Source organism: Hippocampus zosterae, chromosome 6 (genome assembly GCF_025434085.1).
Source record: "Hippocampus zosterae strain Florida chromosome 6, ASM2543408v3, whole genome shotgun sequence".
NCBI lineage: Eukaryota > Metazoa > Chordata > Actinopteri > Syngnathiformes > Syngnathidae > Hippocampus > Hippocampus zosterae.
In genome coordinates this window covers 6,583,155-6,597,777 of record NC_067456.1, presented here as the reverse complement: position 1 = coordinate 6,597,777, position 14,623 = coordinate 6,583,155, and the positions used below count along the sequence as shown (strand labels likewise).

Here is a 14,623-nt window from a genome sequence, read left to right as displayed (position 1 = left end):
GACGCGGTGAAAAGAAGTAATAAATAACCTTACGGTTTGCATGTCATAAGTATCAATTCCGGACTTCATTATGTCTTTTTTTAAATACTGAAATAGCGTGTGTTTTCCCTTTATTTTAATACTGTAATAGCGTGTGTTTTCCTATGTCAATTGTATCGTCTTTGATTAGTTTAGATAACAAAATATGTGGAAAAAAACCAAGATGCGATTGCACGTGTGGTGGAGGGTGACTTTTTATGGAGCTTGAGGCCCTCGATTATAGGACGACTTGCCGGACGAGTGTCCTAAAAGGGCACCTACGGTGAGTGCCGCCCATCTGGTTAATGGTGGCTCAGTCAGTGGGGAATACGCAGTAAAGACGCTCCGGCAGCAGGTAGTATTGGCTGCACTAACTAACCCGTATGTTTATCGTAGTTTTTTTTAAATTAAACTGCATATTTTCTGTTTACTTTTATTTGTCATCTTGTGGCATCTTCCCCACGTTTGCAGAAAGTTTTGGCCGTTAACCTTTGTACTATTTCGTGAAAAATGACGTGCGGGGCGTTTTGCGGAAGAAATCACGCTATAAAAAGAATCAAATTGTCATTATTTACCAGATAGTGCAGTAGACGCACTTCGAGAAGGTGCTGTGGGCCAAAAAGCCCCAACGTAGCGCCCTCTGCTTTTTGGCACAGGAATCGGTTTCTTGGCAATAACTAAAGGCCAAACTCCGGCCAAGATAAGGGCAACAGTGGTGCAACTGAGCTAATTTAGACCTAATGCTAACGTACACCAGACGAAGCTAGTGGCTCCTATGACATAAAAACAATGCTCAAACAGGCCTACTGGCATGTTTGCTAAAACCTGTATTGTACATATATTTCTCATTCAACTACTTGTATGTCTGTCTATCTGTCCATGCATGTTTAAAGTATATCTAATGTAATAATCTGAAGAAGTCAGGTGTTGCCTTCAGACATCGTCTGAAATCTTCTATCTATCGATTTATGATTCGATCTATTAATCTGTCATGTGTTTCCCTTGGCTTCAGTGTGAAATTGCCGTTTTGTGCTCTCTATCTTGACATCAGTTAAGAAGACCCGCATTCAAATGCTAAAATTGTATTCATCAACCTGTTGGCACTATTTTTATGTTCAAATTGCAATAATAGTGGAATAGCATCTCAAACTGCTTAAAATGAAATAATTTTTTAAAACCAACAACATTCCCTTTGGAGTCTCAGAAATTATTATTATATTAGCTGACCCACAGTAGATGCTGCATATCCACGAAATAGTGTGGGAAAATGTAAGCTAAACGAATAGAAAAGCTCTTTGTGTTCTTGTTTATATTTCTTGATTAACTACTGTATACCGGCAATGTACTCATTAACATTTCAATCTTCATGTCAGTGGGAAGAGACGTTCACCACTCTCGTAAGGTAAATCTCTGATATCTGGTGTCACTGGAATCCCACAAACCTCTTGACGCTGGAGCTTTTTTTTAACTTATTCCTAAAGCTGTATTTTGCCCTACCCTAACCAGCGCTTGCACAGAGAAATGTTTGCAGTAGGGTTATAAATCCACGAAGACTGATTTCCTAACAGTTTTACTCAGTGATGACTGCTTTGCTCCCCTGAAGGGTCCAGATGGAGGGAGTTCTGGCTAGTTGTTGGATGGCCACCATGTGCCAACAAGCCTGCAGCTTCTCCGAGGATTTGACTGAATAATGCTTTGAGCTCATTGGCCCTTTGACAACTTACTTCAATGTTGAATCACTCACCGGATAGTCAGGAGGTTGTTGGGGGCTACCATGCAGTAATGTGCACTCACCTGAGCTAAAAGATTCCACAAGATGGTGGCAAAGCATTGTTTTTATTGCTCTGGCAAGAGAAGAAACAGTGAATAAGAGATTCACTGTTTTATATATGTATGTATATATATATAATATATTTTATGGTAGCAGATTGGCTTGAAACCGATTGTTGGATGTCTTCCAAAACTTAACAAATAAAAACAGCATTTCAGAATACCATTGTGCGAATAGCATGGTTTTCCCCAAGATTTGAAACACGTGAAAATTTTCAGTAGGGTGTGAATGTGAGTCTGAATAGTTGCATTTCTACTTTTTATGCACCCTGTAGTGTATTGCACTGAAAACATAATGGTAGAAGTGGACTGCACAGTTAATGGAGATTCTAATAAATGCAATGCACACTGCGATTTGACCGACAACCAGCTCAGCGCTATCGAAGGATGAATGACTATTTGGAGTATATCTGAATGTCCTGCACTACTCGCTCACCTTTGATAAATCAAAGCATTTCATGTTCGCATATGTATATTATGTATGTATAGTATATATCTTTTTAAATGTTTCATTAAAATGTGCTGCGTCAGGTCGATCGTACTCTGACCTGGAATTTGCACTTGAAAACAAATCCACCATGGAAGAAAACGCATCTTGAAATTAGATTTTGAGAATGCCCCCGGAACTAAATTGCAGTACACACAGCACCGCCCAGGGGGCGCTCGTGCTTCAAACAGTTGCGAAGACAGGCCACTATGTGCTTGACAACTATATAAATCTAACAATACGATATATATATATATATATATATATATATATATATATATACAGTACAATATATATGTAAAATGTCCGCTTCAAATATGCAAAGTTAAAACTCATTCACTACCAGCTAATTCTAGACCCCATTTTTTTTTTATTTTAGATTTTTTTTTTTACCCTAAGTCTTGAAAAAATTGGGAAAAAAATCTGGGGTTGAACGTATTGTATTGGGTTGTGTGAAAAGACATATAAATATGTCTTTGGGAGTGAATGAGTTTTTAAATTTATGTTCTTAAATATTTTTTTTCTATGATTCTCTTGATGCCATAATAAAAATAAAAAAGAATCCTGTCACAACCACTATCAAGCGCTTCAGAGTTGTATCTAAATCATTATTGCAGGTACTGTCTATGCTTTTGGATGCCTGAGCCCAGTACTTGCATTTTTATAGCACGGGACGTAAAGAGAAATGTTGTGACGTCACAAAAGAGGCGGAGTACAGAGGACGACGCAGTATATAAACTGAGGCGCCTTCGTTGGGAGGTACATTGAGATTATAGCGGGACGAGGGAACAGGCAAGACTCTCCTGCGCACACGATAAATGGAAGTACAGAGCACTACCGGGCTTCAGCAAGCAAAGAGCGGCAAAATGTGCGAGTCGACGCCGAGGTCCTGCGAGCCTCGGCGGAAGAAAGCCGAGGAGCGCGGCTCTCCCTCAGAGATGTCTCGGATCATTACCGACCCGGCCACCGGCAAGTGCTACTGCCGGGGCAAAGTTCTGGGAAAGGTAAAGAGGAAGAGAGAGACGCAGCACGTAACTTATATTGATGCGACCAATTCAATCTTTAATACACACACCATTTTTGTCTTTGCAGGGAGGCTTTGCCAAGTGCTACGAGATGACCGACCTCTCTACCAGCAAAGTTTACGCGGCCAAAATCATCCCGCATGCCCGCGTGTCTAAGCCGCACCAACGGGAGAAGGTATCAACCCATGCATGCAATTGACATCCAATGTAATCATTACAATCCTTTCAAGAAAACGCTTTAAAAATGTGTTTTAACAATTCTGATGTTTTGTTTTCTTCCCATCTATAGATTGACAGAGAAATCGAGCTGCACCGATTACTTCATCACAAGCACATCGTGCACTTTTATCACCATTTCGAAGACAAGGACAACATTTACATCTTGCTGGAGTACTGCAGCAGAAAAGTTAGTCACATGCACATCTTGTAACTAGCATGAGGGGTGGGCAACCTTTTTCCCGCCGTTTCTACCTGTGCCATTCTACCCTATTGGCTACTTATTGCCTCCCTTCCTCACATGTCACTGACCGCCTTTCCAGTCCAAATGGGTAACATCTGAAAAGCATGAGAGGCACACAAATCTACCACGCTGCATGACTTCTAATCTGTTCTATTAATCGGTGGCCAAACATAATGCTTTGACCATATTTTTTGAACAATTATGTGTTGTGAGCCTGAAGTGGATTTTTATAACACTTCATTTGGGCTTTACCAGTTTTCTTAATTGTAGTCAAGTCCAATTGCTCTGTATTAGTGTTCCCAACCCTCTCTGCCACCGCGCATTAGTTTGCCATGAGAGGTGCGCCGCAGGAAATGATCCGGATTCACCAATTTGGTGCAGAAATGATTATTTACAATACATAATGTGTCTTTGGCGACTAGCAGCACCGATGCCGAGTAAGTGAATTGATGACATCATCATTGCTTAAGTATATATAGCTACTTTCTGTGTCCTTTTTGCTTGGTAGTGTGTCATTTAAACTGTGGTGTGGCGCTATAAAGGTTGGGAAGTACTGCTCCCTATTGCCAACGGGACTGTAGGTTTGCCACCCCATTCATGTTCGCACCGACTACTCTGCATTTCTTTCCTGGCTCGAATTGCATGCCTGACTCTTCTTCTTCTTCTTCTCGCAGTCCTTAGCACACATCCTGAAGGCCCGCAAAGTGCTGACGGAGCCAGAGGTGCGCTACTACCTGCGACAGATCGTCTCTGGCCTCAAGTACCTGCACGAGCAGGAGATCCTGCACAGGGACCTCAAACTGGGTAGGTCTTACATGCATTCGGCGGCACGCGTGTCGAACAGAACAGCAACCTTGTCATCTTGCCCTTTCTCATATTTCCCTTTTGTCACATCCAGGTAATTTTTTCGTAAGTGAATCCATGGAGCTGAAGGTGGGCGACTTTGGTCTGGCAGCCAAACTGGAGCCGGCGGGGAACAGGAGGAAGACGATATGCGGGACCCCCAACTATCTTTCCCCCGAGGTGCTGAATAAGCAGGGCCACGGCTGTGAATCTGACATCTGGGCCCTTGGCTGTGTAATGTGAGTAGACTTCTAAATGCGTCCTAATGTGACCCCCTCTATATCGCTGATGATAGCAAACGGACAGAAAGTGCAGCAATTAGTTGAAATGCACGGTCGCATTAGGATAGGGTGCAACTCACCGCTGACCCCCGAATGAACAAAACTGCGATAGAAAATGGATGGCTCAAGCGTCATGAGCACCGTCTGTCTGGCTGCAGGTACACCATGCTTTTGGGAAGGCCGCCGTTCGAAACCACCAATCTGAAAGAGACGTACCGGTGCATCCGCGACGCTCGCTACTCCTTGCCCTCCTCGCTGTCGCCGCAGGCCAAGCAGCTCATCGCCAGCCTGTTGGCCAAAGCGCCGGAAGACAGACCCGACCTGGAACACATCTTGAGACACGACTTCTTCACACAGGTGGGATGCAAAATTTTCCAAAGGACGGGAGCATTTTAACCTCCCCCCCCGCCCCCCCCATCCTACTGCAGGTACTGACCCACTTTGGTGTCCACTTTTGCAGGGCTTCAGTCCCGAGCGTTTGTCGGCGAGCTGTTGTCACTCCGCCCCTGATTTCCATGTTTCAAGTCCCGCCAAGAGCTTTTTCAAGAAAGCGGCAGCGGCCCTTTTTGGGGGCAGACGGGACAAGGTCAAATACTACGAGACTCTAAGTGAGTAAGACTGATTTACAGAACACCGTGCATGCAGTACTGTAGCCCTCAGTGGGCATTTACCATCCGAGTCCACCTTTATCCACCACTATCGCTGCGATCCAAAAATGCAACACAGCAGCACGCCACATGCCTCATCTGGAGCAATTCAGAATCAATATATATCTAATGACATGACTTAACAGAAAAAGTTCAATTTTTCATAATCACCAGAGATACAGGTGATTAAATCTTTTTTCTTCTTTTCTTGTTGCAGACAAGTTAACCAAAGAGGAAGAGGAGATCTACAAGCTGCAGCACGACCTGGAACGAACTGTCATCAGCCAGCAGCAGTGCAAAAAGACAGCTGAGGTAAAAAAAAAAAAAAATTCAATCGCACTCGCTATTTTTCATGCAGTCCTTAAGTGAGCAAGTTCCACAGCATGTTCAAAAAGCCGGTTATTTTCAACCGTTTCGGGTTGAGTCATAGTGAACGGAGATGAATCCTACTCCAAGCGCCATCGCACATTTTCAAACACTGTCGTCACGCGTTTCATCCGCCTCAGAATGGAAGTCTACTTCCGCCATCTGCCCAAAGTACCGTCGCCCTGGCAACGGAGAGCCGATCCCTGACGACGACGCGAGATACTATCCGGCTAATCGTCAGGGGCAGTCTGGGGAGTTGCAGCAGCAGCAGCGAATGTGAGTTGTGACGGCTGCGTTGCTACACCGGCCACTTCAATAGATACACCCGATTTGTTTAGCGGCATGTCATGAAAGAGCCGTGTTAAAGATCCTGCTTATATGCCTTATTCGACTTGTCATATGTGTTTGTACAAACCACTGAAATGCTTTAAGTCCATACCCTGTCGTCCCTGAAGGTCTCGAGTACAACACCACGGGGAGCGTCGCCGACACGGTCGCCGGCGTGTTGAGGGGTTGCCTGGAGAGCATGCCTAAAGGTGAGTCAGTCACTGCCAAATGCGTCGGTCCCAACGGATCCGGTTTTTACGTTATCAGTGGATTTAGCGGCTTCTTCGTCGATGCTATTGTCGCTATCGCTAACCAAAACAGCAGCACCTACCGATGAATGAAAACCCCAAATCAAATTCCTGTTGTAAATGCACGCTTGTGTGGAATGAGCGACTTAATTGCTTCCTCCTCCAAGTCTTAAATGCGAAAATGGCAGGAATGCGAATTGCAGGCCGTCTTCCTGGGCCCTAATCCGCCTCGTTCTCTTGTTTCTTGATGTTTTCCGCCCCGCAGCCGACAACATTCCTCAGAGCGCGACTAGTTGCGGCCTTCAGTGGGTGACCAAGTGGGTGGACTATTCCAACAAGTACGGCTTTGGATACCAGTTGTCCGACCACACCGTGGGCGTTCTCTTCAACAATGGCACTCACATGAGCCTCCTGCCAGACAGAAAGTACGCGCCACCCCAAATGTTACGCTATGCAAATGTTGCCAAGTGCTGTTCAGCCACTGACTAAAAAAGTATCTATTTGAGCTTTTTAAAGTTTTTTTTCCTCACTCTCACTCTTTTGTTTTTTTCCCCCGATTCTCCACCAGGACAATCCATTATTATGCAGAGTTGGGCCAGCGCTCGGTTTTCCCCACCTGCGAAGTTCCGGAACACTTTGTGGGCCAAGTGACCGTGCTCGAGTACTTTTCCCACTACATGGAGGAGAACCTCATGGATGTAAGATTTTCATTCATTGTGCTATGGGACGATTGCATGCCGGGGCATGTTGGATGCTAACCGTATTGCGTTCTCAGGGCGGGGACCTGGGCAGTATGACGGATGCACACATGCCCAGACTCTATCTGCTCCAATGGCTCAAGTCGGACCGCGCCCTCATGATGCTCTTTAACGATGGCACTTTCCAGGTAAATACACTCAGGGAAAACATGGGTGGTTGCCAGGAGCAAAGAGATAACAGTACTAAAGGCCTAACGACGTAAATGTAACATAAAAGTAAGAACAAGAGTTCCGTTGTCATCGTAAGGTCAACTCAAATGGAATTGTTATATCTTGTGATGCAACTGGCAATTAGGACACATCGATCTTGACGCTCGTAAAGTCCAACCACAGAAATAACATAAGATATGATTGAAGTTTTGTATGATATACTGTATCTTGTGGTGCGTTCATGAAAACTGGGAGTTTGGAAACCTCAAAATGCAATCTGATGATCTGAGGTTTTGTCTTGGTTAACTGACATATTTTGTGCTTTTGAAACGTTTTGTAAGATTAAATTGACAAACCTTGATTAGGTCCGCCATTCGCATAGAATCGGATCAGGGTTGACATAGAGGTCTAAGTTTCTTGGAAAAGAAAGGTCAGAAGGGTTCAATACTGCAAGGGTAATGTCATGAAACCATTTTAATTGTGAAATGGGTGTTGGCTTATCGTTCTTGATGAAAAGCAAGCGTTTGGAAATGAGCTCTGACATGTGCAAACAAATACTGTCCACAATGTTTGAAATGTCGTCATGGATACTCCGACTCAAAGTTAGATGACTGTACCGGGATGTTGCAAAAGGAGTTAACTCATTCAATACCAGACAATTCAGGACCAAATCTGAAAAGACGTTTAAAAACGTCTTTGGGAGTGAATGAGTTAAGAGGATTAATTGAAAGTGAAACCTAAACATGCGCAAGGGTCTCTGCATTTTAGGTTCATCCTGTAATTTCACATGCAAGCCCAATAATCCAAACTCTTATGTTGCGGATACTGAGCCGTACTCAAGGCAATTGTGAAATCCCCCCCCCCCCCGCGCGCACACTCTAATTGCAAGTGGAAACTTTGTGTTTACGTCCGGTACACTTTCCCGATTCAAATTTCTGATTTCGGGAATGCAAAATTGAAACTGTAAACGGGAAACCCGGACCAGGAACACAAACAAAGTCATTCTCTGGGGAAATCCTCTTTTGGTGAAGAGGAAACAAAAAAAAATGGCACATAGCCTTGCATCTCTTCAGGGTTGTCAAACTTTTCGCCGTTGTCCTCATTGTGGGCAAATGTGAATAATAATAATAAAAATACAAATAAATCACAAACGTATCATCACCTCATTAACTGACGTACGCAGATCGCCCTGCTTTTGACAAGATTGAATTTGGAATCAGAAATCATGGAACATGGCGACGACTAAATATTTTAAGTCAACGACCGTTGTCAAACGTACGATAAGGGGTTTGACGGGAAATGGACAAAGAATTTGAAGAAAGAAACAAAGATTTTTCAGCCAAAATGAAATTTCACAAGAACCTGGACGCATGTGCTGTCATTCCCAAAGGTGAACTTTTACCACGACCACACCAAGATCATCCTCTGCTGCCAGAGGGACGAGTACATGCTGACCTACATCAACGAGGACCGCGTCTCGAAGACCTTCAAGCTCAGCTCGCTGCTGGCGTCCGGCTGCCCCGCCGACCTGCGCGAGCGCATGCTCTACTCGCTCAAAATGCTGCTGCAGAGGTGCAGCTAAGGACCTTACCCCGCACCGGTGCGTGCGTGAGACACATGGACTCGCACATCCCCCGAAGAGCTGGCATCCGCCGGGGGTGAGGAACTGCGCAAGTGGAATTGTGGCGGAACGACAAACCGGATATCACAAGTGACCGTATGCGATGGAGGCAGAATGAGGTTTCACTGGAAGAGAGACGAGTATGTTGGACCCGGGAATGTTGGTACGATCCGGATGTTGTTGGACAACAAGAGAGAAAAGAGAGGATGTCTTTTGGGAAGAGCGAAAAGCTGGTGCTGGCACTAGCTTTAAAATGAAAATAAAAAAAGAGGCTGTGAGACTGTCTCACTAGAGTCAATGATGTACAGTGTAAGATAACCTGCTAATATGTTGCGTGGATGGGCCAGGGTTCAAGTGTTTTTAAAAATATGTACGTCTGTTTGTTGGTGTGTGTGTGTCTGAGTCAGTGTGCGTGGGAGGGTTGTAATACCATGCAAAAAAACAAAATACCCAGTGATTTCTTCTCTTCGACAACGAGACTGAGCGCACAGGGGTGAGGGAGGATGGAGGGTTTAATTTTTATTATTTTTTTTTTAGAATGCTTAAAGAGCCAAGAGCACCCCAGTCAAAAAAAACGACATAACTTATTGTGTACAAAAAAGTGCCGTATTTATTTATTTAATAATAAAGTGCATTTTCTTAAAAGTATTTGTGTGTGTGAATTGTTCTTTTCCTACATAATGATATGAAGAGCAGAGTGTTAAATGCAATTTGGGAAATAATTGTAAATTGAACGTTCTATTTTCCATGACTTCTGATTTCCAATTCAATTTTTGTGTTTGTAACAAGCAAATGTACCGTGTGCGTAATACGATGAGGTGCTTATACATTAACCTCGAAACCATAACTATATGCGACCTGTGCTAAAAATGAGTTTGACACCACTGACTGAGATGTCCACTAGCCTTTTTAAAGTGAGACATGAACACTGAAGAGAAAACCAGAAAAACAGGGTTGAAATGCAAATTCCAAAAATGTACACAAAGATAAATAATCCGATAATCCCAAATAAAGTTCAGCTGTTCTTTTTCCAAACATATTTGCCGTCACATTGCACAGCACAAGCAACATGGTCTTGTCCAGCCTTGGGTGAGCCCACAATCTTGACTTCTTTGGAATGATAGTTTGCTTTGCCAATGGTTGTATGGATATCGGAAGGTTAGAAATTAATTATTAGTTGAAATGCGCTTTATATTCATAACCAGTTGAAATCCGGGCCATTGTCTTATGGGCAAAAGCCACTCTATAGAAACCAGAATTTTGGATGCGGTGTTGTGGATCGAATACTCATTTCACTCAGTATAACGCGCAGCGTTTTATGTTGCCCGGTTTTGAATGCGTTTTTGACTACCGTAATATTCTGCCTATTACCATGACCAATAAAACTGGAGAATGTTCATTTTAATGTAATGAGAGCCCATCAGCCGATCACATCATATCTCACCTCAACCGTTTTGCTTTTTTTTTTCAATAGCATTTTGAAAACAAAAACAGTTTTTGAGGGGAATGATACAACGGATACAATCTTGATTTACATGGCGCCTTCACAACATCTATAGTTGTAACAAAGCACTTTACAGAACACTAATCCAAAAAAATCGAAACAGCTATTTCGACATACGCCTTGTTGCTTGAAGTCGCTAAACGGACCTTAATGACACTCCCTTCTCTCTTTTTCTGGTCCAAATCGAAACAAGTATGTTATCTAATCACGAGCGGTCGGAGCGCGGAAATGCTCGTGATAGGAGAGGATGTCAACAGTTAAGATTGACCTGAAGTGACATTTGCGAACTTGTTTCACGGTGACGTGACTTTAGTAAATAACTACTGTATACTGAGATAAATTTTTATGCGGTGCAACAGAACACTGCTTAATTTTAAAACCAGAGTGGCTCATTGTAAATTTAGTTTGACTCATCTTTGATTAGAGCTCACTTGAGATTAAATTAAACCTTGGTGCAACCCAACCTCATGGGGGTATTTTATTTTGTCATTTTAAATTTGCCATATTCATTTAAATACACCACGGCCCGATGGTCCAGTGTTTAGCGAGTTGACCTCACAGTGCAGAGGTACCGGGTTCAATTCCAGCTCCGACCTCCCTGTGTGGCTTTTGCATGTTCTCCCCGGGCCTGCATGGGATTTCTCCGGGTATTCCGGTTTTCTCCCATATTTCAAAAACATGCACAGCAGGCTGATTGAACACGCGAAATTGACCCTTGTGGGGATTAAGTGGAACAGGAAATGGATAGATACAATTTAAATACCGGTACATCAAGAGGATTTGGTACTTTTTATTTTTGATCAGATTTTTTTCCCCTCAACCAATTCTGTCCATTTAAGCCACATTCTTTTTCCTTTGTTTTTAAAAATACTACAGTAATTGTAATCCCTCAAGTGAAAAAAAATGTGTGTGGGGGGGGGTTCAGTTTAATGTTATTTTTATTTTTTTTCAGTTGATTTGATAAATTTAATATACGTTTGACTCTCAGTTGAATCGAAAAGATCCATTCGGCGGCAATCTCAAATCAGAGGGGAAAACGCGCGGTTCTTCTCTCCGTCTTTGTGAACGTCAGTCAGAGGTCAACTCAATGCATCTCACACCCAAATGTTCCGATTTATGCTTCCGTCGAGCACCTCTATATCTGCGCAGCTCGCTTGCTTACTTATATAACGATTGCAGTCCGGCGTTGAGGCTTGAGTCATCTACTTCAGAGGTTCCCTCGGAATATCGGTGCTCATGGCTCAAGCGTAGACCATTCCCATGCGGGGAAGGCGGAACGAGAAGTCGAGGCCCACGTGAAGGGAAGGAGTGGGAATTATTCATGTGGCGATACCTACCGCGGTCCCACTGCTTTTTGACGGTCATACACGCTCCAAATAGACGGAGGATGTTGACATTGCGTGGCATTCAATGCCGTTTTGACTTTGCAACCTCACATTTTGTTTGGTCCAAAAGGAACATAAATAATTAAAATGTTTCAAACGGTTGGAATTATATATCTTTTTTTACGTTTAAACACTTTCTTGTTTCGTACCCAAAAAATAAATGTTAACTTTGACCTCAATAATCTTTTTTTTCTTTTTTCGTAATCGTGCAGTTCTCGCTTGGGCCATGCCGTTTCTATCCAGCCTAAGTTGCAAATGATGACGCAGCGTTGCTCCGAAAAGTCCTTTGAGCTAGTTTGTCTTGGTTCGTTGTGATTTGGAAGCAATTATGCTAATCTTTGAACCACATGGTGAACTCTGTGCTTATTATTACCGGCTAATTACCTGCTTTTATAATTGGTCACACGATTCCAGTAAATGGTTAAATGTCGTAGGCGTCCTCGTTTCTACATGACTACGGACCTGCTTTCGTTCATTCTACTAGTAGAAACAAATCTTTTCAAAAACCCGCCGTTTTCCGTTTCTATTTCTGTTTGTTCCGTTGCTACAAAGTCGAACCCAATCGTAACCACAGCTTCCAAGTTTTTCCGCCCATAAGGAAGCAAACACGCTGAATTTAGGTGTGAAGATAATTGCCGTTTTGCGGAAGCAACAGTCCAGAAGACTCGGCGTTCCGTACATACCAACGAATCCAGGGGTGTGCTCCTGTCTAATCGTTCCACTTACATACATCAAATGTGTCAACATGTCTGCCAACTGTCTATCCGCCCATAACCTTGACCGGTATTGCGCATCCAACGACACGTCGTAAATATTTCTTGGTGTGGACAAACGAGTGTGGCTCAAACGACAGGAGACAAATTCCACCTGAGTTCTGACATACTTGGCCCCACAAAAGAGTCTGATTCTGCCCATGCATCATGCGGCATTCTATTTCTCAACGTTTCTGTTTCCCTTTCAAGCAGTGTCGAATTAACGCCCGGGAAGACGTCGAGGCAAAGCTCCCCTTGAAATATGCCGAGTCATTAAATGCAGCCCCGCCTAGTTGAGTGAGGAAGTGCGGCAGGCCTCAAAGCTACGTTTCAAACGAATGACTCACTGAAGAGTCGGGCGCAGAAAGCAAATTCGACACAGACATGTCCCAAGTTCCAAGGGAGGGGCTGCATTGCTCAACAAGCGTTAATGCTCCCAAACACTCGCAAATCCTTAATATTGCACATATTGGTGACTCAACTAGGAGTCGTTGCAAATCAATGCAGAGGTTTATCAAGTGGTCATGTGGCAGAATCATACACAGTCTGCCACCACTTCCTCACGCTAATTAGCACGGTTTGAATTTTCCTCGCATCGGCCCGGCCATACACTCCTGTGGAGCGGCATTCCACAATATAGCGGTGGATGTGAGTTAAATTACTCCATGTACAGCAATTTGTATGCAGCGATGGCTGTTTGAAAGTGCTCTATAAATACTGTTGACTTGACTTGACTTGACATGGATACCAGACTTTGGTTGAAATGCCATTCATGAATTCTTCCAAATATGGAAAATCCTGCATGGCCAATTGTCACTTGTCAGGTGACGTTCACCACGGCGTCAGAGCCTCATGCGTACGACTCCGGCACATTCTTCCCCCTCCCATTGAAAAAAAAAAGCAGCGTACCCTTAAATGAGCGTGACGTGAAGTCAGAGTCGTCAAGCACAATATTTCCCCGCCGGGCCAATCAAACGCCATCACGTCTCGCTCTTAAATGGGCAGACTGCAACCGAGCTGAGTGGGAGACACGCCGCTGCTTCCATGGCAACCGCCTCTCTCGCACGCGCTCTCTCGTTGTCGTCCCCCGCGTGTAAACATCTGCAGTCCATTTGGTCTCTCTGTTTTAGTCATCACTCATCGTGCGCCAAACGCTGTCGTCAGATTATGTCATGTATGTGTTGCGCAGGTTTCTCCACCCTAATGAAAGAAATTCACTTTTCGAGGAGACGTGTGTGTTGCCATTACAAAACGTTTGACAGATGAGAAATAACTACAGTGGTACCTCTACTTATGAACGTCCCTTCATACTCTTGTTACAAAAGAAATTTCAAGCTACGAAAGGTAAAAATACAGAATGGGCTGGTAATCACCTCTCCGAGTTTTCTGAATGCAACATACTTAGAGCTGCTCTGCCATTGGCTATTATCGAGCATCTTCCTGGCATCCTATTGGTTAAGAGGGACTTCGATCGTGTGTGCCGATGCAGCGTACTCGTCATTCGCACCTCCGGGCATGAGGTGTTCCGTTAAATGTGAATCAGCCAGAAAAAGTGTTCACCATTCGGGCGATCGCTCACCAGTCACCACACGCGGCTCGACTTAAATTTTCGAGTTAAGAAATTTCTTCCCGAACCAATTAATTTCGTAAGTAGAGGTACCACCGTAGATTATAATTGGAAGTAAATGAAATAAATCTGAAGACAAGGCATTGAATACAAATAATAGTGTGTAATAAAAGTGACACATATAACAAAATATCCGATGGAAAAAAACGCCGGGCCATTTAATAATCGATTATATAAAATATGATTATTAACAAGTAGAAAAATTAAAATGATACATGATTATCCTTTGCGGATGCAATATTGGGATTAAAAATCAATTTTAAAATAATATACTCTAAATATACTTTTCTATTC

At 43.5% G+C, this 14,623-nt stretch overlaps 1 protein-coding gene across 1 annotated transcript; it reads left to right on the top strand.

The window, feature by feature from the left end:
• Positions 1 to 2,984: 2,984 nt before the first annotated feature.
• On the top strand, positions 2,985 to 9,508 carry plk2b (polo-like kinase 2b (Drosophila)). Its single transcript, XM_052068459.1, has 14 exons — positions 2,985 to 3,339; positions 3,428 to 3,535; positions 3,650 to 3,766; positions 4,495 to 4,624; positions 4,719 to 4,902; positions 5,103 to 5,301; positions 5,405 to 5,552; positions 5,809 to 5,903; positions 6,098 to 6,233; positions 6,413 to 6,493; positions 6,798 to 6,957; positions 7,101 to 7,230; positions 7,308 to 7,418; positions 8,831 to 9,508. Exons 1-14 carry the CDS (start codon positions 3,154 to 3,156, stop codon positions 9,020 to 9,022), a joined length of 1,977 nt encoding a protein of 658 aa, XP_051924419.1. The 5' UTR covers positions 2,985 to 3,153; the 3' UTR covers positions 9,023 to 9,508.
• The last annotated feature ends 5,115 nt before the right edge of the window (positions 9,509 to 14,623 follow it).